Source organism: Lipophrys pholis (genome assembly GCF_963383615.2).
Source record: "Lipophrys pholis genome assembly, chromosome: 22".
In the NCBI taxonomy this organism is placed as follows: Eukaryota; Metazoa; Chordata; class Actinopteri; order Blenniiformes; family Blenniidae; genus Lipophrys; species Lipophrys pholis.
The window spans coordinates 15,890,123-15,915,812 of record NC_137644.1 but is presented as its reverse complement, the minus strand read 5'-3'; the positions used below and the strand labels follow the sequence as shown (position 1 = coordinate 15,915,812).

The 25,690-nt window shown below is 41.2% G+C and overlaps 1 protein-coding gene across 4 annotated transcripts in view; it reads left to right on the top strand.

The window, feature by feature from the left end:
• LOC308127259 (ELKS/Rab6-interacting/CAST family member 1-like) overlaps positions 1-25,690 on the top strand; it is a 133,187-nt gene that overhangs the window by 52,977 nt on the left and 54,520 nt on the right. For 2 of the 4 annotated variants that reach the window (XR_013936489.1, XM_080492181.1), the window contains 4 exons: positions 10,905-11,040; positions 13,219-13,350; positions 19,422-19,475; positions 23,088-23,248. Coding sequence is in view for 3 of the 4 variants with exons in the window: in XM_080492181.1 (XP_080348307.1) it covers positions 10,905-11,040; positions 13,219-13,350; positions 19,422-19,475; positions 23,088-23,248 (483 nt within the window). In the remaining variant the exon portion in view is untranslated. The remainder of the gene's footprint in view (positions 1-10,904; positions 11,041-13,218; positions 13,351-19,421; positions 19,476-23,087; positions 23,249-25,690) is intronic. The other 2 variants (XM_080492183.1, XM_080492182.1) reach the window with 1 other exon arrangement.

Sequence of the window (25,690 nt, the reverse complement as noted above, 5' to 3'; positions counted from 1 at the left end):
ATCAACTTTAATGGGAAAGATGAGCTCATTCAAATGATTCCTGGCTTATTATAAATGACTCGGGTTTGCTCTGTGATTAATTATCAGTAGCAATAGTATAAATACATCCCTAGGTTTGAACTCCATTTACTTCATTCTCTTCATGATGTATTATAAACACAGGACACATGACATGCGAGAATAAACACAGCACAAACTGACTTTAGAACGGAATCAGAGTCAAAACAATTAACCAAACCTGTTACACTCCTAACCTCACTGGAAACAACCGCCTGCTTTTAACACAGAGGTTCTCAAAGTGTGGGAGGGTGAGTCTCTATATTGTCCCCCAACACCCCAAACTGTCCTCCACAACAGTTTGACTCATTTGCTGAAGGAGTCCTTGCTTTTAAGTTAAAAATTGATCGATCTTTTTCTATAGTCTGCAACTGTTGTTACCAGGGATGTGTAATTGATCTGTAAATTTAGCAGCTCAACCCCACTGAAGCCAAAACAGCCTAACAGACACTTTTTTTTGATATTTGCAGTACCTGTGTTTCAGAGCTTCGTTTAGTATAACCAGTGTTATACAGTTCAGATTGTAATGCAGCTGTGCTGAATCAATACACACGTTTAAGCTGGGCACTGTAAAACCAGTTTTCAGATCAATATCACACGGAAATTCAAGTGTCAGATCTGGAACGTATCGAGCCGATACTCGATTCTAAGAAATCAGATCATGTATATCGCAACATCCCTAGATTTTACATTTAAGGTTTTTTTTTTTTTTTTTTTTGGTCTACAGGACACCTTTCATTAATAAAAATGTAAATTTAAAAAAATTTTTTAAGGCGTCCTCCTGGACCGTGGATTTCACCCTGACCTCCCCGACCCACACTTTGAGGACCGCTGCTTTGACCTGTGTCTGTGACTGGACCGCCTGCCTGGCCTGCCTGCACTCCCTCTCCGGCTAATTATGTCTCTCCGTCACTGATTCTGTCTTCCACATCCTCCCCTGTTCTTTAAAGATTAATGGAGCTGGCTAACCTAGCACTCAACTTCTGTTTCCCCTCTCACCTTTTCCTCTTTCTCTCTCTCTCTCTCCCTCTCTCTCGTTCCTTTTCTTTTATCTTTACAATGCAACGTTGTCTCCTGCTCTACCCAGTCTTGCCTCAAGGTTAGTACGGCATGCCTATTTTTCTTCCTTCGTCATTCCTCTCATCTCTCTCCTTCCTTGTCACACCGCGTGTCCTTGCATCGAGACACTCTCTCATCTTCTTCACTCTGTCATAAACTCTGTTTTTAATAATTCTCATCATATCTGTCTGTCTTTGAAGGAGACACCTTGACTTTCCCTTTACTCTCTCTCTCTCTCTCTCTGTGTTATTGTCTCTCGCTCTTTCCCTCTCCATCATAACACCCTGCGAGTCTCTTCAACGCGACATCATTCAAGCAAATGAAAAAGCTTAAAGCAAGTAGTTAAGATTGTCTCGGTCCACTGTTGTTGCACTCATCTTTTTTTGATTTTCCTCTAACTTGGATTTGAAAGTCTCTGACTTGTTGTGTATGAATTCATATTTCTCGAGGATAATCGTATCTACTGCTTTGCCAAGAGTTCCAGGGGAAAAAAATATTCAATAATTGTGTTTTCTGTACGTCGTAAAACAAGATTTGAGGCTTTATTTTCATTTTCTCAAGTTGGTTCAACTTAAAACAAGGTTTTATAATCCTCACTTCAATAACTCATAACTAATGAGATTTTTTATTTTTAAACATAAGCTCACAAGTTGTTTCCCTCGAATAGCTTCCATCTTAATGCTCCTTCAACAAGTTAAATCGTGTTATTGCTGGCTCAGCATAAATTGCCTAGTATCACACAAAAAAATATGTTGCGTCCCAACTCAAATATATCTTCCTTTAGTTTGCTGAACTTAACATTTTGTCCATGAATTCACTAGTGGCTCGGTGCAAACATGAACTGTTAATGTTTATAGCGTGTCGCTCTTTGTGTGTGTTTGGTTTCATTACAATAACAACCGATTTCACATCAAAAGTACATCGTTTTCAAAACGTTGCCGTGTGAACGCGACACTTTTGTGAAACGAAAACACCAAAGTGATGCATTTTCACTTGAAACTTCGTCTAAACTGGACCTTAGTGTTTATAAGTATATAATAACGCTCACAAAGACGGTAAATAACCAGCTTTCTTAAAATGTTGAACCGTTTCTTCAGATAGTTGGTAACATCACAACTTTTTTACTTTCAATCTCTGGATCCGAGAGATTGTAGATTTGAGGCCTTTCCTAACAGACCCATCAAACTCATGTTGAGACTCCTCACATTGTCACAGATAAAACCCTTTTTTTTTTCGTCTTCCCCTTTAAATGTGGTGGTCTGAGTGTTGTGCTCTCCGGGTAAGATCTCTACCAGCTTTCTTTACTCTCTTGTCTTCTGGAGACACTTCGTCCTGCTGTCTCCTCAGCTTTTTCATTCACTGCTGTTTTCTGATTCTTGTGAGGGGTAAAAAAACAAAACAAACGAAAAAGTTAGTATTGCCTTGCTGTCTTGTCGACGACAGAAGAGAAGAACCCGCGCCCCCCTCCCCACCCCCCCCACCCCTCCGCCTTGCTTTTTTTTTCTTCTTCTCTTTTTGGGTTTGTTTTGATCTTAAGCTGAGGAACTCCTCATCCACTGCCAAATGTTTGACATCAAGGCTTCTGGAGCTTAAAAAGGAATCGCATTGTTTCTTTTCCTGTGTGTGTGTGTGTGTGTGTGTGTGTGTGTGTGTGTGTGTGTGTGTGTGTGTGTGTGTGTGTGTGTGTGTGTGTGTGTGTGTGTGTGTGTGTGTGTGTGTGTGTGTGTGTGTGTGTGTGTGTGTGTGATCCGTTTGAGGTCCTGAGCACTGAGGTGGTGCAGGGATTTGTCAGCTAATGGGTGACAACAAGCAGACACACACACACACACACCCACACACACACGCAAAATCATATTTGGTATGTTATGTAAGAATTCTTAGGAAATTGGTCTCGTTTTTAAATCAAATTTTTAATCAAGGTTATCACACGATGCCAAGAAATATTATGTGAACTCTAGGGAATTGGTGTGTGTGGGTTTTTTTTGTGATAAACTGGCCACCTCTGCAGGATGTTATTTGCTTTTCACTCACTGTAAGTGGAGGTTGATTCCAGCTTAAAGTGACCCAAGTTAAATATTCTGAACTAACTTGGGTGGTAGACTCTAGATGTTAACAGGTTTCCTCAAGTATTAGATCATCTCTGTAGGTTTTGTCTGGCTCAGATCTGGTCACTACCTCCAATCTTTGATAATAATTTGTAAGCCTGTCCGTTGATTTATGCAAATCAGCAAATCATGTTCAGAGGTCTTATCTTATGTGAGGGAATTACATAATTGCTCCGTAGCTGGTTCAGATGTGGCTTAATTGATTGGACTTCAGGTTTGCGAACTCCTGACTCCTATTAGGGTTCACAGTTTATGACCAATTAATGTAGAAAACCTGGAAACTTCAAAATGAGAACATATAATTTACTGATATATATTTAGCTTGTTCTCTTCTGCAAAACAAATTCTTCTTTTGTTCCACATATTTTAAGCATACGGTCACAAACCGTGTTTGCAGCATTAAACGATCCGCATCCTCCTGTGTTGACTCATCTATAATTTAATCTGAGTTCAGACCAGAGTCATTCACCCAAAGATGAATATGAGACCGAGGAAGAGAGTGTCAGCATTTAATTCGGCAACTCTTCCTCTCCTCCATGTCAAACAAAGACACTGCCAAGAGCAACCCCTGCTCTGTCTCGCATGCTTTCTCTGTTACTATAATCCAAACACTTCCCATTAAGTTGTATGGTTATTCCTGAGGTGTGGATATGTGCAGTAAATATGACTTATCTTCATGAGGACAGAGGGAGCTGAGAACTGTTTGTATCACACTATTTTTACAGCTCACTTCCATTTACCCACAATGGGGAAGCTTTTAGACGCACACATGGGTATTAGCTGCCTAACTTCCTTATTTACCCCACAAATTTACTGACCGCCTACCTGAGGGATTTTTCTGCAGTCGTTCATCAAATCAAGAAATAGTTTTCCCCACACCAACAGTGGGAAAGACTCAATTATTATAATTTTGATCTTTTTCTTCTCTCTCTATTTTCTCATGCTTTAAAGATTTTGCAGGCTTAGTAAACCGAACCAATACTCCCCTGTATTTTCAAAGGAAATACTGACTTCCAAACGGTTAAAAGAAAATCCTTGATGTTAATGTTGGGCGAACTATGTGCAGTAAACACACGAGGCCCGCGAGCATTTCCAATCAAATATTTATACAGGACTCCAAATGTAATATTAATATTACCTTAATGTGGGTCCCTGAATATCAGCGGCATGCTAATGAGCTGGGTTTAAAAGTATTTTTTTTTATATGTTTTTGCGATTTTGAGGTTTTCTGAAGTTTATGAGGCTGTGTGTATTTTAATTAATTCATTTATTTTTACTGCTAATTAGATGCAATATACAGTATTTTCTAACATTTTACATTTAACAAGACTATTCTGTCTTTTGCAGTCGTGTATTTCGTGTGTATTTTTCTGTGCGTGTGCCTTTCACTGCACATCTGCGTGTCGTGTTTACAGCGTTCAGGGTAGCAAACTCTCCCGCGAGTCAACCTCCTCCAGCGGTTTGCAGCAGTTGTTGAAAGTGATTTCAGAGGGAGGGGGAAGGAAGTATTTTACATATTAAAACAACTTCAAATGGTGCTGAGCAAATCCGCCGAGTTCACTGAGCAACTTCGTCTCCTTAAAGCGACTGATTGAACCGTTACTAAAAAAAAATGTGAAATTGAAGCGAACTGTATGACCGCCGTCAGAATGAAGAAAAATTGTGAAATTTATAATAATATATTTGAATTCTTGTCAAACCACTGAAGTTATAGTAACATCTATGCCGAGATAAATGAAGAATACAGTATCCAGTTTGGGCTCCGTTTAAAAACGCTTCAAGTGACAATGCACCGTTTATGAAAATGTACACATTTACACGGCAATCTTTTGAAAATAATATCCGTATCTGGAAATGGCAAGGATGTTGAAAATGATGTAGTTACCATGTTGGGCCACTAGTGGTGCTGTTGTTATTATATATTTTTTTCTGGATTGAAAACACAGGCGTTGATTGAACAATACTCTATAAACATTAATAGTGGCAACTACACAGCTATTTGGATGGACAGACGACAAGGTTGGATTGTTATTACGGGTGACTATAAAACTATAAACTACCAAGTCCCAGGAGATTATGGACTGGGAGTCATGACACCCTGGAGGCCGCCATTTTTGTCATTGCCCATCTGCTTGCGCATGTGCAGAACTAATTACTACAGCCGCGGTTTGCATGCGCAGTGGCAGCGTTTTCAAACGGACACCCAGAATACAACAAAGGTTTTCCATATTCATTAGAAAATGTTTTCCTGCAAATGGGGCTTTAATCCCACATTTCAAAGATATACTTGTTGGGTTGTGTTATGACTCTAAAAGCCTGATTTACTAAGAACCAATATGAAGGCCGCGTGCTCACTCAAACAGATTGTGCTTTACCTGTCGGAGTCTCTAAATATATTCAGAAGATACGTTCTGTTTGTTTATAGTAAATACGAAAGTCATGTTATCAATACTCAGCATCTTAATCTCCGCGACTCTGTAAATAAGACTGAAAGTCAGACGTAGATGACCACAGCTTTAAAGTTAAAGCCAGCATCACTGGGATAACATATGGGATAAATACCTCCAAGGAGCTATGCATACATTGACGGGAGAGAAATTTTAACATAATTGTGAACACATGGCATATTGGGGTTGAATATTTCACTTAATAAAAGCGTCATGAGGCTCTGGAGAAACACCAGAACAGAGATATACAGTATGTGTGAAATGGAAAAAGTAATTGTGAGGAATGAAGGTAACACTTTAGAAGAAAAATCTGTTTTTCAACAATTGTAAGGATCTGCATATAATCAGGATCTGATGTGTGATAAACAACAGAAATAGGATCTTTTTTAAAGGAGAGGAGGGGCAGCGATGAGGGATGGGTTGTAGAAAAGTGGGTAAAAATCTGACTTGAAAAGACAGCAATAAGTAGATAAAGGTAAAAAAAAAAAAAATGATTTTAAAAACACAGCTTTTCAACTATACATTTCTGTAAAAACTTTAAGTGATAAATATGATGCAGATATATGATAAAATGCAGGATCACGAGAAACGTTGCAGGTTTTGCAAGTAAAAACCTCGAACTTTCCACCGTCAATAAATGTGATTTATTGCTCATGGGTGAGCCGCTGAAAAGTTTACTTTTTATCTTCAAAACACAAAATATCTGGCGTTCATCTAAAACGTACTTCTTGGTGAGCGGGGAGAGTTTCCCTCCTAATCCATGAGGAGGTGACGTGTCTGCTTTACATTTATTTTAATGATTTTTGGGTCCGGTCTGCTAGAAAAGTCGCTTTAATCACTCCACAGTGGAGATAAATCTGACCTCCCTTTCCCCTTTCTGTAAAAATAATTCGGCAGAAAACGGGATGGGTCGACCAGACGAGGTTCTGTCCTCGCCTCAACCCTCCCGGCAAATCCAACCCTGCACAATGAATATTACAATTTACTGCAGCACTGAATACTACCTTTTAATACATCACCTACTGTGTTAGATGATTGATTTTTGAATCACAGTTTGATGTGACGGTCACTTTCAATAAACATACTGTAATGATGGATGCACATGGCGGGGGAAAAAAAAAAAAACAAACCCCAGTATGTTATTGTTTAACTGCTGTGATCCAAGTTATATTTTTCCTAAAGAAGAAATGAGCCCCGGGGAAAGGAAAGCACCGGAGATGGAAGTGACAAAAGAGGGAGAGGCAAACTTTAGTGAGAGGGAAAGGAATGAACAAATCGTCTGTGGTCTGATGAAAGTATTTTAGCCAAGGAAAGGTTAATGTTGCGTTTGGAGAGCGCCGGTGTTTGGAGAAGGCCGGGAGGAAACGGCGGCGGCACATTTGTCTTTCTACATCGACTGAATGCAAACAAATGATTGCTTTTCTTGCAAATAATTATAATCTCACCGTGCAAACACACTGGGTAAATAAGTGGAGGGGAGGAGGGAGGGTCGTTTTGGTGGGAGAAAATACTTCAACCAGATGAGAGAGGAGGAGGAGGAGGAAGAGGAGGAGGAAGAGGAGGAGGAAGAGGAGGGGAGGTGGTCGGATGCAAATGCGATGGTTAAACGCGAAAAAGTGAGCAAAACAAAGTGTTTAGCGTTAGTGAAATGGGGAGAGAGAGAAAGCAATCGCCGGGGACCAAAGTGTTGAGTCAATAGGAAACATTGGAAAGTAAAGGTCCCTCCCATACACACATACTCTCACATACATCCAGTAAATGTAGCATGAAGGGGGGAAACCTCAGAGAGCTAACCAGATGGTTGAAGCTTCCTGGAAATCGTCCAATAGGAACATTCCTGCCTGTTTATGACCTGTTGCACACACACACATATACACACACACACACACACACACATACACACACACAGGGCGTATCGCACAAAAATTGAGTAGACCAAATATTCATTTAACTTGGTCCCGCATTCGGGGCCCAACACTCAAATCATGGGCTGAACAAAGGAATCTAAAAACATTTCTAATGCATGTGACTCCACGCTCATTTCATCTGCCTCCTCGTTTGACATTTGAACCCGTTTTGGAAGCTGGAAGCACAAGATGAACACGTACGCTCCAAATCTGATGATTATTCTGTGAGCGCTGATGAGCCAGGTGCTGAGAAGCACTTTTGGCCCCGTCGTTGCATCTCAGCTTTTTTTTTTTTTTTTTTCCAGCCTCCCAAATTTCTCTGGAAGGTTTGTATTGGGCCTCCTGGACCTTTTAGAAAACACATCGAGGATTTTATGTTACCATCATCTGCCAATATCATTTCTCAACGTCTCTGGCAGTCATGTTGATGTAAAAGCCATTTGATGGATTACTCTCATTATATTAAGTGTGTTTTTTTTTTGTTTTGTTTTTTTTCATTATTTGTGGTTTATTGCTTTGATAAGCAAGCGAGACAAAAGAAACACTATCTTTAAAGTATAGTACATTTTATTGCCAACTCAGAATTTGCACTCAAACTGAAATTACACAGACAAACAGTTAAAAGTCACACGATGATTGAAACCTGTTTACAGCTTCTGATCCAACATGTGCAGATTATATAAACGATATAACATATAAAGTTTGCAGTGGATTCCCATCGCCGGGGGTCGTATATTTTACCCACTAAAGAACACTTGATATGTCTATGAGCTTGTAAAAGCTGGAAACTTAACGACATGCATAAATATTTGCACAGTGTACGCAGATGTACTGCACACATGTATGGAAAAGGCTTCGAGACAGATAAGGACAAAAACGACCACTTTTATTAAGTTTGCTCAGTTTCTTCTGTTGTAGTCTATCTGGAGCTGTTGGATCGGCGCACATTCATCCTTTGTGTTTGTCTTATCGCTCCACTGTGTCATGATTCAGTAGACGCTGTTAAACCTTTACTGGCATCGGTTTGGGTTATTCCACATCTGTGTGTGTGTGTGTGTGTCGACAGTATGAAAGGTATGAAAGGTCCTGACGCAGTCAAGCTGCAGTGATAGCTGATAGTTCTGTGACACAGCCACAATGGCTTTCAGACGGCTTAAACCGGGATTAAACTTTTTCTCCATCTCCCAAACCCCGCTACTCCCGCGAGGAATCACTCTCGCCTTCTCCGGCACTTCTCTCTCTCTTTTAAAAAAAAAAAAGAAAAGATTTTTCTCTTCATTCCCCAGACGGTGATTTAAACTCTGCTTCCCGACACCCGGTAATCCCTCTGTAAAAAGACCCTCGTGCTTCCCACTGCGCAGAAACAGCAAATGTCATCTCCTCGCTGATTCACGAGTTTTCATCGAATTCCTTCACTGATCTTTACTGTATATCGAGAATTATATTACCGTGTAGAATCGGAATCAGAATGTGTTGTTAGATGTTGACTGCGTTTGGTCGGCGGTGCCGTTACTCTGCACATGAGATGCCAGCTGCCCTGTGACTTTCCAGCAAACATGTTCGACTTGTGCGCATTTGCGTGCAAATCCACACGACAGACTTCAGCTGTCAGGGGTGGTTTGTTAAGTGCTGCTGTGATGAGGACGGTAGTTTTCTCTGCTTGGGAGACAGGACTATTATTAACAGCCTCTTAATGTCAAATGAGAAGTAGAGGAGTTTGTACTGTAACTCGTCTACTCAGAGGTTTGAATCATGGTTTGATGGTGTGTGTGTGTGTGTGTGTGTGTGTGTGTGTGTGTGTGTGTGTGTGTGTGTGTGTGTGTGTGTGTGTGTGTGTGTGTGTGTGTGTGTGTGTGTGTGTGTGTGGGTTTGTATGACGGGGGCCATTAACACTGCTTCACTGGTCTTCCACCTACACTCCCAAATCAGACAAAAATTGACGTGTAGATTAACACAGATCACATATAGATACAGCCTGAGCAATCTGAATAGGAGATAGAAAGACTTTCTTTTTCCTTCTTGGCCTCGTGCAGCAGGTCCTGCCACAGAGCGCCATGGCTGATGATTGGATGATCTCCATCAGTTCAAGTCTTTTCAAAGATCCAATGGCCACAAAGTGATTGGACGTCTTTATACTTGGTCTCTTGGCTCTGAAGCCCAAGTAGAAGACCAGGATACCAATTACAGCCACAACATCAATATCTAAGAGAGGAATTACTCTTGTAAGGTAATCTAGTCCTGGACAGGAGAGAGGCAAACCTGCTTTGGGAGGTTTTCGGGGTTTTAATACCACAACTGAGAAGTTTACCACGGTCAGTCCCTGAGCGAGACCTCTGACACTGTGGAAATATTTTGGGACACACTGACCTAAAGTCATTTATATGAAAACTTATGTTGTTTTGATGTTCAATAGGCTTTACAGCTGAATTTCATCTGTTGGGAGCGGGCCAAAAATGACTTATTTTAAATGTTTTTACTGACTCCTGTTATGGATGAACAATTTAGAAAATACTAGTTATGGATAGTAGCAATTTACGCATTTCCCGTTCTTAGCTCATGCACTCATTTTGATCTGTGATAGTATCACTACATGGCTGCTGCAGACTTTTGGGATTTGTTTGGGAATGAGATCTGATGACTGTGTAAGTTCTTTGTGTACCGTGAACTCGGTGTCCTGTCCATGCCATTCTCTGTCTACCTCGGTGGTAACGAGTGGTTGCTCCAACTGTTTCCAGTCTGGCCATGCTCCTCTGAACTCTGGCATCAAAAGAGAAACTTTTTTTGCCAACTGCAATTTCGCGTTCAAAGTCATTTAAATCAACTTTTTCTTTTTTTTCTCCGTTCCGATGCTCAGTTTGAACTTCGGCACGTCGTTTTGAATCTATCTGAAAGATTAAATCCATCGGTTGATTAGCTGTGTGTGTATAAACAACATTTAAATTGGCCAACTGTGTTAAATGTGAGCGTATTATGTAGAGTACATCACAAATGTTCGCGTTTCAAGGCCGGGAAGGGCTGCAGGTTCAAGTCTGGTTTCAGATACTCCGATTTCTTTTCACGGTCAAAAAAATTCCTTTGAGGTTGTTTGTGACTCTAAATTGTAGCCATGAATGTCGTCGACTCTGAATCGGATAAAGAGGTATGTGTTTACTTAGCAGGGACATTTTTATGTCAGGATGTCTGCATCAATTCATCCATTCAGGTGAAATATTATTAATTAGTTCTATTCAAACTGTAACCAGATTCTCGCGCAGTGCGGTAGCAGCCAGAGAGCTGTGACACATGCGAGTCGATTTGTGGCCTCATTGGGTTTTATTCTGTTTGTGCAGGCAGATGAAGGACCAGTCGAAGAAGGTGGCCAACCTGAAGCACATGGAGCAGCTGGAAAAGAGCCGGAACGCCCAGCTGATGGAGGAGGCCAAGAAGAGAGAGGACAACCTGAACGAAAGCTCCCAGCAGATCAAGGTACACAGGAGGAGGAGGAGGAGGAGGAGGAGGAGGAGGAGGAGGAGGAGGAGGAGGAAGAGGAGGAAGCAGGAACTTTTTGAATGCCGGAGGAGTGAAATGAGAGGGTGAAAAAGTTTCTCTCCTTCTCCTTGTCCTTTGAATATTGTCTGCTGGAACAACTTCGCATTGTCACAACGTGACGAGGAGCAGCCTAAGGCAATGTCAGACACACTCACTGTCACACACAAACACACACGGCAGCTTCACCAGGCAGGAGAGTGTGTGAGAGAGGGGGGGAATGAAGGGGATAATTGACAGGGAGAGGATGTAGAAGATGGAGGGGAGAAATGAGGAGAACACAAATGAAGAGAGAGGTGAAGGAGTAAAATAAGATGGGAGGTGATTAGAGGAGGAAAGAGCTCCGGGTATGAAACTTTCTGTGGTCGGAGAGGATCTCCTAATTGTCTGCTGAGACTGTCGAGTGACCATCAGGTGTTGGCTTCTCTTTTAAATCTCCGTCTTCTGATTGGTCTGAAACTTCCCCATGTTCCTCTTCCGGTAATTGCTCGCCGCTGCGGCTTCTCCGATTAGAGGCAGATGAAAACCGTGCGTGTTTGTGTGAATAAGTGCGTGCGTCCTTCAGCTATGATTGATCTTTGGTTTAAGGAGTTTGAAAGTTGTCATCCACGCGTATTTATGTGGTCAGGAGATGAGCTGGCGACTCCGTGAGTCACCGAGGCAGACGAGACCGCAGTGGTTACAGCCAGAACCCGGCGTGTGTCACACTAACCCCTCTCGCTGTAAACGGAATGTGAGGATAATTTCCAACCCGGGATTTAATTCAACACAATAAGAAATTTAAATCTAGTTAAAAGTCATTCTCAGTCTGCATAGTTAGACACTAAGTAATGTTGCTTCGTGGAGGATTCAGATTCTCTGCACATGTGGTTCAGATGTTCTGGGGGTTTGTTCATGTCCACTGTAATGTGTCACCCTCCCTCTCCCACCGTGTCACCATCCATTATTCATTCAGCTCTAATTTGACCAGGAGAGCCAGTTTCCTGTTACCCCCCCCCCCCCCCCCCCCCTCCCCCAAAAGCAGGGGGATTGGCGGGAAGCTGGTGTCATTTCACGTGTGAAACGGCTTCATGTTTGATCGGAAATCCTCAGAGACTGATAGAGATCACGCCGCCTTGTTTGTGAGTCTTCTTGTAACTCATCCCAGGCGTGAAGCGCAGAGAACATGAATGAGGACTGTCCCGAGGCTTTTACTCGGGGGACCCGCCGAGACGGATGTGACAGGCAGAGCCGCTTCTGCAGGGAAACTCCAGTTTTCAGGGAAGGTTTTGTGCTGCATCTCATTAAAACGACTGGATTTTAGGAGAAGATCCAGAAATGTAGTGATCGAACAAAAGCACCGTTTTATAATGACCATTGGAATGATGCAAAACAAATAATCCTCAATAGCAATAGTGCCACATGCGGTCCCAATATGAGTAAAGTAAAATGACAGCATAACAAACGAGTAGAACCATCTTTTTTAGAGAAAATTGATGGAAATAGATAATCTTTTTTTTTTTTTTTTTTATCTGAATAAAGAAAACTGGATTAGTACGGTTTTAAACTTAATTAATTAAAATTGTGCTTTAAATCATGTCCTTGATTTGCAGCTTATTGCAAATGACTGAAATTTGTTCTTTTCCTGTCTTTTCCTGCTGCCAGATGTGAAACTTACCGAGCCACTGTGTTTTCTGACTGGAGCCTCTCGCTTCTCGCGCCGCACAATTTCCGCAGACTCCCACATAAACACAATTTCATCCCGACGGTAGAGTTTCGTATTGAACTGCGAGCGAAACAGCTCAATACCCGATTTATGAATTAGAAACGCAATTTTTTTCAAATTGAAAAATTTTAATTGAAGGTTTCCATTGCACCCCAGAGATATCGTGCTACATCATATCCCAATTTGCAAACCTGCAATAATCCAGTAAAGGATTATGATTGGTAATTCTTGCTGACAATAACATGGTTTGATTCTGCTCTTGGGCTTTTAATTTGTGAGGTGTTCATATTTTTTTCTGTGCCTGTTTGGGGTTATTCAGGGCTCCGGAGTCCCTGAAATAAATGCCGACTGTGCGATTTTCCTGCACACAACCTAATCACCATCATAACCTTACATGAACGCTCTGGCTGCAGGACTCCCTGCGTAACAAGGAGGACCGCATCGAGGAGCTGGAGGAGGCGCTGAGGGAGAGCGTTCAGATCACGGCGGAGAGGGAGGTGGTGCTCGCTCAGGAGGAGCACGCGCGCACGCATGCCGAGAAGCAGGTACCGTGTCTCTCCTGTCTGTGAGTCCCTGCATGAAAGGAGAATCCCTCACCCCGAACGACTGAACGCGTCACCCCGAACCCCCCCCCCCCCACCCCTAATCTCAACCCCTATCAGTCAGCTTCTCACACAGGCACACTGCAAGTCTCCGGTTTTCCCTTCAATCCGCCGCTTGAGGAAAACACGGAGGAACATCTTCAGGGCAAACTCTGTCTGACATAGCTAAACACTGGTTGAGTCAAAGCGGGTAATAGCAGGAGCAGCAGACACATTATGCCCCAATGCCAGCTGAGCTCCTTTATGTGTGTGTGTGTGTGTGTGTGTGTGTGTGTGTGTGTGTGTGTGTGTGTGTGTGTGTGTGTGTGTGTGTTTGTTTGCTCAGTCACTCTTCAATTGCAGGCGAGGTAAATACGTCCCTATTTAAAGAACAGCTTGCATTTTGTCCCTCTTTCAACACACAAACGCCTTTTTTTTTCTTCTTCTTCTTCTTCTTCTTCTTCTTCTTTTTTAAATGGAGCGCGAGTTGACCGACCGCTCCAGTTTCTAATAGGTTTTATCTATATCGAGACAGCAGGAACGCTCACGACGCAGTGAAATGAGGTTCAGTCTGAAGGGAAAAGTTTCAACCTCAGACCACTGGGAGTTTGAGTGTGTGTGTGTGTGTGTGTGTGTGTGTGTGTGTGTGTGTGTGTGTGTGTGTGTGTGTGTGTGTGTGTGTGTGTGTGTGTGTGTGTGTGTGTGAGTTGTTCCCCACAGTACCAGCGCCTTAACAAGGGCATAGAGATGGGAAATGTTCGGCGGTGTCTGGATGGGCTTTGACAAGTGTTGGGGGGGAAAAAAAACCCAGCGTGGGCTGTTAGGACGAAAACTGCCCTGAGAAAACACTGTGAGCTGTAGCTGTTGGCAAAATGGCCGGACTCCATTGTTATTACTGCCTCTAAATGTTGGCCGTCTGCTCCAGGCCTTTACTTACCGGGGCTGCGTCCGGACAAACACATAAAGACAGGCAGAGCAAACAGATGTTTTTACTTTCAAGGTGTTTCGCTCACACCCTCAGCCACGGCCGGCGTAAATGAGCAGCTCCAGACTTGACAGACGCAGCGGAGGAAGTGCACGTCTGCGTAATGACCGATGGAAGACGACGTGATGGACAGACACACAGTAAATAGGTTCTTACCATGCGCTTTGTACAACTTAGAGTCAGAGCCAGTCCCACTAAACTATGGACGGATAACGTAAGCTCACGAAGCCAATAACGCAATGAAATACCTGCGCCAATAACAGTTATTACGTTGTTGAAGTACCATTTAGAAAAGAAAAGCAAAAAACTTCGAGATTGGAATGACTGCAGCCAATAATGTAATAATACATAATAAAACGGCATTTAGAAAATAAATTACTTTTTTGTGACATTTTTTTCTTCAGTTTTCTTATTAAAAATAGATTTACTGAATCATTTACTGAACACATATACGATGCAGCACTCCTAACCAGTACACTCCTATTTATTAGATCATTGTTCAGAATATTACTGCTATCAGCTGAAAAATAAACTTCATGTCGTGAACATCGGCTTTAACTTGAAGAAGCTCATTTGAAATTCTCGATGCGTTCAAAGACGCGGCGGCGTACAACAAGAAAAACACGTTCAAACTGATGCGTGCGACAGGTCAGATTTCCCTTTTGATGTGATGATGCAACCGACTAGAAATAGCGGCGTGGAAGGCTTCGATGAGTTTGAACAAGCAGGTAAAGAAATATGTGTGAATATATGGTGTTGGTGTGAGGAGGGGGAAGGAAAAAAAAAAAAGAAAAAAAAAATCTGTGAACTTATTATTTTTCTCCGACTACATTTAGGAGCAGCTTTACCAACACGGCTCAGGTGCTTTAAGGATTTACACATTTTTACACCTTGCCTTTTGTAGTGGTTCACTATAAATACATCATTACCTCACACCAATAAAAAGCTGTTTTTTTTTTTTTTTTACTGTAAGATTTTTTTTATTTAATTTTTTTTCACGAGGCTCACTTTAATAACCAGAGGTGCAAGAATCCGAATTTCACTTTTTGGATCTAGATTCTGGTGCCAGACTGCTTTCGCGAGGCTAATTGTCATTAATTGGAGCATAAATCTCACCGTTTCTATAGATAGTCTGTTTCTACGTTCACAAGCCACTTTATTAGGTACAACTGTGCAATTAAATGTGACCCCCCCCCCCCCCCCTCCAAAAAAAAAAGAACAAAAAAAAAAAAAAACAGCTTTTGCTACGATTTTCATTAAAAAAATTCCAGTTGATATTGACACAGACGTAAATGTGGTGTTTGTATTTCTGGTGGCGCTTTGGGTGAAGTCTTGGCCACGAGTGCGGGGATCCACGCCTACGGTGGCGTTCTTTAGTTATTAGAATGGAAATCGTGACGGGAAACACCTTCAGGAGAAAGTACAACTTCAGAAATCAACACGTACGTACTGGAGTTGGACTAAAACCTCTGATCAATCGGAATCAATCGATCGGTTTAATCTCTGAAGGGCAGCGTCTGATCAGATAGAGAGAAGCGTTACCGTCCCTAGTTTTTACTGTAATAATGTCAAATGTCTAGTTTTTTGTAATTATTGCACCTTTATAACTTAAAGTACCTGCTGGATTGAATTGTATAATCTTATTATATACAGAAAACATATAGATGTAAAAACTTTCCAAAGCTGTATTATGCATCCATTAATGTATATTTCCAATTTTTTCCCAATAATCACTATTTTTCTTATTACTTTTCTATTATGATTCAATAAGCATAATTTTTTTTTTATGTTATCCAAATGTATGTTACATAAAAATCTGAAAAAAACACACAAACATCGTAATTCGTGTTCTGAAGGTTGTATGATTTTGGAAAAAATCCACTTAAGTCTTGACCTCGTATGAGTTTGAATCCTGTGTCGAGGCAGAAAAGGTTAAAATGGTTAAAAGTTGCAGAGGCTTGATGTGCTGACTCAGCGAAGAGGGAGCCGCCAAATAAACGTATCAAAGCCTTTTTAGATGCGGCACTTCTTTTCTTTGCGTGGAGGAAATTGAAAGCAGGAATTTGACAACTTTCACTCCATCTCCGAAAATCCTTGCACAGTCGTCTCCTTTCTTTTCTTTTATCCCCCCAAAAAACGGACAAAACTGAAACTTTGATTGCTTTACGAAGGACCCACACGTTACATGTGTTTTCCTCAAGGCGTCATTGTAATTGAATTTGTTCGCAGCGTTTGCTTTCAAGCCTTCAGGTTTAATTTGGCTGCAGTGCCTGAAAATACTTTGACTTACTACTGGCAGGTTCAATTAGACAGAGCGGAGGGCGTCTCGGCCACGTCGGGGGGGGTGGGGGGGGTGAAGGAGGAAGGCGCAGGAACGTCGGCGTGCGGTGGATGAGCGGCGATGGCAGCCAAACACTCTCCCAACATCAACAACATTAAGTCGCCCTTGCAGCTCAGACACACGTGTGTGTATGTGTGTGTGTGGGTGTGTGTGTGTGTGTGGGGAGGGGTGTTTGTGGCACTCTCAGACAGGATAGTAATACGCACGACGGCAGACCACATACATACATATACGTTTCTACACACACACACACACACACACACACACACACACACACACACACACACACACACACACACAAACGTGGCAGAAACAAGTGCTAACTGCTATTCAAACAGTGCGCCAATGCTGGACAACATGGCATTCAGCGGGAGCCAGATGGACGCCGCTTTGGGCTTCTTTTTTTTTGTTGTTGTTGTTTTATTTTCAGACTGGAAACGCGTCTCAGAGTCCACAAGTAAAAATTGTAAATAAATATTTTGGGAGTTTCTTTTTTTATACCCGGTGTCACTGCAATTAACCTCTCACATAATGATTTATAAAATGATGACAGAGGGAGACAATTTGCCCGTCCTCAGTGCTTATTATAGTGCTGGCACACACACACACACGCACACACACACTCACACACACACACACACACACACACACACACACACACACACACACACACACACACACACACACACACACACACACACACATACACACACACACACATGCTATGTAGCCCACATTTATATACACTCATTGACTCCATGAAGGCAAACGTCACACACTCTTCTTTTATATGCCGCTATATGCTGACAAGACGTGTGCTTGTCTGTGTGTTTGTGCCGGTTGAACAGTTAAACCAGCTAAAAAAAAAAAGTGACATGAAAATACACGAAACCTTTTTCGCCAGACATGAGTCACGAATGTGTGTGATCTGTGAAGAAAGATGTGTGTGTGTGTGTGTGTGTGGTTGTGAGTGTGTGTGTGTGTGGATGACAGCAGAGGTATGAGTCAACGCCATGACACACGCCGCCTGTCTCTTCAGACACCAAACTAAAGGCAGACGCCGTCTTCTGCAGCTTTTCGCTCTTTTTATTAGTCACACAAATTTTTTTTAATTCTTGAACTCGCTGCACCTTCTTCTTCTTCTCCTCTTTTCTTCCTTTCATCCGCTTCTGTGTGCCGGCAACCTTAGAGTTGAGAAGGACGCCCACGCACAAACGCGCACATTTAGACAACTGAAGGGGTTGTGGTCCTCCCCCCCGTCCGGCTCCTCTCACTCCATCCCTCCATCCCTCATCCCTCCATCCCTCGAGTCCGAAGCCAAAAGAGCATCTCTCTCCTCCTCCTCTCCTCCGGACTCTTTCTGAACGCTCCCAGTTTGCATTTCTCCTCCATCTTTTTTTATCCTTTTCCCCAAAATTTCCCCTCCCTTGCTCTTTTCACTTTTTCCCACCGTGTGACTTTGCATTATGTAACATCACGGAATTATATGAAAATTAACACCAATTATAACTCTCATGTTATAATAATCTGTGGCATTTTCTAATAAATTGTTAAATATTGCAGTAGTTCCTTTATTCTTATTTTTTGGGGGGGAATTTATTACATTATGTAACCATCCAGAAAGACTGTCTTCATGCATAAAACTCAATATACATGATGATAATTTCCATTTTATTCAGTCCAGCATGAATAATTACCACCTCAACCCAGTCGAACAACTAAACACACTTAACACGCAATTCAGGAATGTGTAATTTCATAGTCATGCAATAATATGCAAATGTTTTGTTGCAGTAACATCCAGAAATAAACAAACTAATCTGATTAGGTTTTCATAATGTGGAAAAAAGAGTCGCAAACTGACCTTGTGGTTATTTAAAATCTGCAAGTGATGCATCATGGGAGTGTTCGGTCAGTTTAAACGCACGGTGAAGAAGTCGGATTACTGTAATGAGGGAAATTAAGTGCAGACAAAACAAGTACTATTATAAATATCATATTTAAACATTAATGCACACGATTCTACAGGATGCAGTTTTTGTTTTTTTTAAATAAGTGGAATAATAGTGGAATTGAAAATAAAATCCGATCAAGGGAGAATTTACCATGTGTTCATTAAATAATGATGAAAATCACAATAAAATTGTAAAAAATATTTTTTTTTAATAATAATAATTTAAGCTGATTCACTTTAATCTGACATTTCACTGTCTGTAGAAAATATCACGTGTAATGTGTGTTAAATGTTGTTTTTGAAAAGAAAAACCCAAAAGACTTCATAAGAATCACCCAAATATAGAAAAGTAAATTCTTTAAAATTCTTATTCTTTCAGTGGCTGTATTGGACGTTCACATTATAATGAACAACAAAACTATGAATGAACATTTAGACGGTTAATCTTTTGTAATATTCACCGCAAAGTGTCACAATTTGTTATAAAATGAGAGAAGAACTTTCACATCAGGCTGTTTAGTACAAAATTAATAAATGCATTACATCATCTACATAATGTGGTCTCACACACCTGCGTTGCTTTCCTTCAATCTTTTTGTTCCTTTCCTCTCTCCGTACATCCTGATCTCCTCTTCCTCCTCCTCCTCCTCCTCCGCTGTATCATTCCCTCCGCTCACATTGCTCTCTCTCTCTCTCTCTCTGTCTCTGTCTCTCTCTCTCTCTCTCTCTCTTTTTCTCTGTTATTTTGTATGCAGCTCTCTCACATTCCAATGCATGAGTTCACCACAACTGGATTTAGGTGGTCGAAGGTAACAAACAATCATCGCATAAATCACTCACCTTCATCTGTATGTGTGCGTGTGTACTGTGTCTTTATTTTGCCTTTTTTTCTCCATTCTACTTACTGTTTTTCTTTCAGTGTACAATAGAAAATAATTGTCTTTTGGCTATAAGTTGCTTGTAAATTGCAAATTTCTACACTGATCTCTTGTTGGAGGATATTCGCAGACTTTATTTGACCATTTTTAGCTTGAAAATTGATTACAAATTTTTTCTTACTTATATATATATTTTCAAGAGATTCTAAAACGTATTTTTTTTTTTGATATGATGAGTGCAAAGCAGTCATTCAAAATGTGACTCACCAGATTTGCAGGAGCTTTGTTCATCTTTATTTATTATAATTAATCACATGCATTTGGGTTAAAAATAACAACAGCGTTTGTCTTTTTATAGGAAAATGTAAAGTGGAAACATCATGCGTTGTCTGTCCCTTTTTCTACATGTTGCATGTTGTCTGCGTTGAGAGTTCACTGGACGAACGTGAGCCTGGTACTGTGAAACAAGCCTCTATCAAGAGAGCAGGAGAATATTATGACAGCAAATAGAACTTAAAAAAAATAATATCTACAATAGGAAAAGTCATTGAGAGTTAAAAGGTTATAGATTTAGATTTACCCAAAAGGAAATCAAATAAATACCGTGGATATCTGTGGTTACATACAGTTTTCCATCCCCGGTTTTCTCAGTCTGTCAGTTTGCCAGCGAAAACATTCGATATGCTTCATTTTATCCTCTTTGAATAGTTTGCTGGACACGAGGCGAACAATTAATCACTAAATAACCACAAACCCAAGCTGATGTCAACGTGTTGTTTTGCAACGGCGAGCGCGGCCGTCCTCTGTGGACGGGCTTGACAGCGAATCGCCTCCGACATATCTCACGGAGACAAAGATAAGGCTGTTTGTACACTTTGTGTCGTGGTGTTTAACCAACCAGGCAACTTTACCTGAATAAATCGTTTTAAATCAGCGTGAACTGTTTCTGATATTATGCTGAAGTCACTATTAGTTTGAGTCACGTCCAACATGCTCCTCTGTGCTGAGCTAATATTAGTCCCTGAATATAACAGTAATAATAATAATAATAATAGTGATAATCAAACAACCCCACATTTTTCAGACCGATTTCCAGGAAACAGAAAGTGCGTCTTATTTTTGGAGCACTCCAGCACGGGAGTGATTATTTTCATATTAGTAACGTGAAACGCCTGATTATTGCAATAATATCAAACGTTACAAATTGAGCTCCAACCCGTCAGTTTGATATTGTCGATACTGTTAACGAGGGGTTATTGTTCGGGGTTTTGCTTGTACCAAGAAACAATAGGTTTAGAGACAAACTCAAGGTATGAACCCGATGATATCAGATGAGTCGGAACTCTATCGAGGTAAATTCTGATTAAAACCTTCTTGTTCCTTTGTTGTCATCTTCTCTCCTTGTTTCCTTTTCCTTTCTTGTCGCTTGAGTTTGCGGGAATCTAAATTTGAAATACATCCAACGTCCATTAATGAAACCGCGACAGAGGAAAACTTTATGAGTGTACATTTTTTTGTAAAAGGCCCTGGAGGATGTGGGAAAAGGAGAATAATCACTACGGTCTAATAGTGGTAGAGTAAAGCCATGTCAAATAAAAGTGGCACCCCAAGTACTGTAATCTGGATGTGGAAGGCCAAAATAAATATTAACCATGACACACATTTCTTCAATGCAAAGTGTTTTTTTAAAGAAGTTGACTTTACACATTTGAATTCAAACTAAACTGTTCATATAAAGTTCAAAATATAAATAGCATTAAAAACAAGAATAATGTATGAATTTTGCATTTGAAGGTCTTTGTAAGTATAAATTTTATGTATTTTGACTTTTTGTTGATACAAAACACATTTTAGAGTTATGAGTGAAACAGGCACATGCCCACACAAGACTATTGTTATTATGACCAATGTCATCATTAACAATCATCTTCAGTTTGTATCGTAGTTTTATTTCTCAAACTGAATCGATTCGTAGGAATGAAATCCAATAAATTGACTGACCGTAATATCGAACATAATCGGAGTCTTGAATCACTTCCTGCAGATTCAGCATTGATTGTTCTTGACGTCAGACATTTAAATCCAGTGGGACCAGCCAGTTTGACAATGTAAGAAGGTGAAAATACTGAGAATTATGTTCAAATAGAAGCAAAGTAGTTCTGAAAAATCGACATTAATACAGCCACAAACAGGATCTAATTCAATGTTTTCAGTGTGGATTTGTATGATTGGACTGATTTTCTTGACATACACTGTGTTTTTTTGTTGCGCTCAATAATGTTTACACATATAACACGACTAAAACACACATTTGAGGTAAAAGAGTTGAAAAAAGTGTTGCTAAAGTCAACATTCTTACCTATTTTGATGGTAGATTTTATGTAAATTTTGGGATTTTACCTAAAGTTTTGGTAGATATACCCAGAAAGAATTTCATGACAAAAAAAAAAGTTAATAAATATGAAATTGTACCTTTTTAACTATTTCTTTCTGTTTAATGTGAGAAATAATGATTAAACGTCTCATTTATCCCTGGGAAAGTCCAGTTTCTGAAACAGTTACATGAACATTGTGTCTTTGTTTTTTGTTTTTTTATCAAAACCTGTAAATATTTTAAAGCGAGCTGTATCAGTATCAACTATGCAGTGGTTTTCATTCGTTTTTAATCAAGACGTAGTCAAAGATTCAGTATTATCTTTTGTCAAAGTGGTTAAATGTGATCTTTAATTTAGTCCGCGCTGACGTCTGATGTTCAGACTTTGTGAAAAAGGGAATTGAATATTGAGGAAACGCTGATTTAGGTTGTATTCAAAAGGCAGCGGCCAACAACTGGTTGAGTTGAGAATGGAGAGATCCATCAACGGCGGAATTCAAACAAAAAAACGAGAGAAAAAGTTGAGCGTTGTTCAAGTTTTGTCATTAAATTCCTCCCATTCATTCATTCATTCATTCATCCCCCCCATTGATCCTCATCCCTCGCTCACAGTTTTTACTTTATTCTGCTGATGGCGAGAATTCTTTTTACTTTGTTTTTCTATCCCCCCTCCCCCCATGTCTCTCTCTTTTCTTTCTAATTCAACGCTCCATGAAGACCGGCGTTATATAACTCATAGAGGGAGAAGACAAAAGTGCACAGATGCGTGGTGGCCAGCTCTCCTTCTCGCCGTGAGAGCTGCACGCTGACCTCGCACACATTAATCTGACATGCTGATATACGCCCAGCGAGTCGGAGGGACGCAGATAAAATATCCATCGGCTACGAGAGAGGGGGGGAAAGAGAAACAACAGAGCGAGGGGAAGAGCAACAAAAGGAGAAAGAAAATGACACTTTTGATGTTCCGCAGTGGAGCGTCTCACGTCAAAACAAAGATGTTATTAAAGGCTTTCGAGGCAGAGAGGCTTTCTGAAGGCGTCGCGGCGCCCACAGATGTAAAAGCAGATATTTGCAGGACAGCAAAGTGAAAGACAATAGTGTCTCACAAAATGTCCAATTGTGCGCATGTGTGTGCGGGTGTGTGTGTGTGTGTGTTTTGCACACGTCAGATGGAGGACCTGCTGGTCGCCATGGAGAAGGTGAAACAGGAACTGGAGGTGATGAAAGCCAAGCTGTCGTCGACTCAGCTCTCGCTGGCCGAGAAGGAAGGTCACCTGACCGCCCTGCGCGCCGAGAGGCGGAAGCACCTGGAGGAGGTCCTGGAGATGAAGTAAGAACAGAGATCAGTCGTCGCCGTTGAAAAACTGCTTTCCCTCCGCCATGATGTATTGTTTCGCGCACGAGGAGGTCTTTCTACTCACCCCACTGCAGATTCATCAGCCCTCGCGAGTCCCGCTTTTCCCTCGAGTGTCTAAAATAGGATGAAGACTCATTTTGAATCCTCCACAACGCCATCTTTTAGGACTCACGTCTTTATAGTTTCATGCATTTTCTTGAATAACGGCGAGCTCTGACAGTACTAGAGGCTAAAAATGTGTTAATACTTGGGGTTGATTCACATTCCAGCTCGAAGATTCATGTTAGAAAACCTCCATATGAAGCACTGCTGGACTTTGGTTCATATGTTTTCCTGACAAATGTGTTTCCTCAATCTGTTCGTCTGTATTTCATTATTTTAAGTGTTTCTTGAATCACTTTCTGCAGATTACTTTGTTTGAGATAACGCCTTGACTATCTGAATTAGACTCGGACACCAAACTTCACCCCGAGTCTCTAAACTCATCTGCAGCGTTTCGACTCTTTAAAACAAACAAGCTCTCTACAGACCAGATTCTTTAAATATAACGTTTTTAAAACATCTGGATACTTAAACTCAGACTTACATTCTTTTTAAGAAAGTTAAACTCTTTCCAATGGATTTATTTTCCAACCTGATTCGGGCTTTTTAAACCAACACTGGGCTTCCTTATAGAGACTCTTTAAAAAACCTGAATTAACACAAATATGTTTTCCATTAAAGCTGAATTATTCGAACTATTAGAAGTTACATAGTTCAATGAAACGCCTATTTTTAATGTAGTTTTTGTTAGAATCAGTCGATATAACAGAAGTTAATAAGAAATTATCCTACAAAAGTTCTTTTTATTTAGATAATTGACTAATCGTGGCGTTTATATTCATTTACATTGGGTGTTTTCAGAAAGACAACTGCGTTAACTGTAAATGAGTAGAGCTACAGAGCTGTCGGACAGGAAGCAGGTTTGAACCGAGAGAAGGCCGCGCCGTCGTGGAGTAACACACTTCACCACACTCTGACGTATGACACGTTGGATAAAGGCGCCCGCCAAAGGAGTTGTGGAATTTTTTTTTTGTTGAATGATGGATACTATGAAGTCTTACCAAATAGCCCCCAGATGACACCCGTCTCTGGTTTCAGGGGTTATGTAAGAAGGCTGGATACAGCGTTAATATTTCCTCAGTTCTGGTGGGGGAAAATAAAGTTTTCGGCTCGAGTTTCGAAAGCTGCTAATTGACGACACCAAAATGTGCATTTCTGTTATTTTCCCGTTTTTTGTTTTAATCTACTGAGCATTCACAATGTAAAGCTTCCCGCCGGGTGCCTCGTAAATTTTTGAAAACGCAAAACTTCACCGCCGAATTAGCCGCTCGTGTTATCTTAATATCCCCACTAGTTTCTCATGTTCCCCGGGTTTTTTTTCTGGAAGGTGGCGACTGCGCTCATTGACATGATCTTCACCCGCCACCTCATTAACTCTCTCCTCTGAATCCCGCGCTCGCTCTCCTCTCGTCCTTTATCTCCTCCCTCCCTCTCTCCGCACACTCTCAGAAACCATCCAAGTTAAGTGCTGCGCTAATGCAATAACCATGTCCCACCGTCCGTCTCTTCATGTGATTGATTACATTCACAGACGCCCGCACACATGCAGACACACATTGTAAGTCATTGTGCGCCGTAATGCAACTTTAATAGACGGGTTCGCGTTTTTAAGTGCGGCTAAGAGGAGTCCAGCAGTCCGACGACTCCGCGTACTTTCTGCTCTTTTACATCCTCGCCGAGACCTTACGATGGAGCCTGATTTAATGGGACGATGCTTTTGGGTTGAAATAGAAGCCAAGCAGAATGTCCGTGTTAGCATGTCCTGCCTCTTTAAATGCGCCGTGGGACCAGCGTTTACTGGGGCATCATGGGAAATGAGAGCATTCGCCCTGTGATTTAGTTTTCCTGCACTCTGTCCGAAAAGATTTCGAGCAGCGTTCCGTTTCTTTTGTTTTTGAATAGAAAGATGTGTGTGTGTTAGTGTGTGTCTGTGTGTGTGTGTGTGTGTGTGTGTGTGTGTGTGTGTGTGTGTGTGTGTGTGTGTGTGTGTGTGTGTGTGTGTGTGTGTGTGTGTGTGTGTGTGTGTGTGTGTGTGTGTGTGTGTGTGTGTGTGTGTCAGGCACGGTGTCCGTTCACAGTCCAGGTGAGCGAAGTTATTGGCCATTTTATCGGTGCTGTAACGACCCGTGTCATTGTCACAGGCTTCAGCACCTCAGAAAGCCTGGCCTTGTTTTTTTTATGTGTGTGTGTGTGTGTGTGTGTGTGTGCGTGTGCGTGTGTGTGTGATTGATTTATCCATGCACGCTGTTTCTTTTATGAATAAACCGGCTCCTCGATGAATATTTATGTTTCAGGCACAGACGTGAATAGACA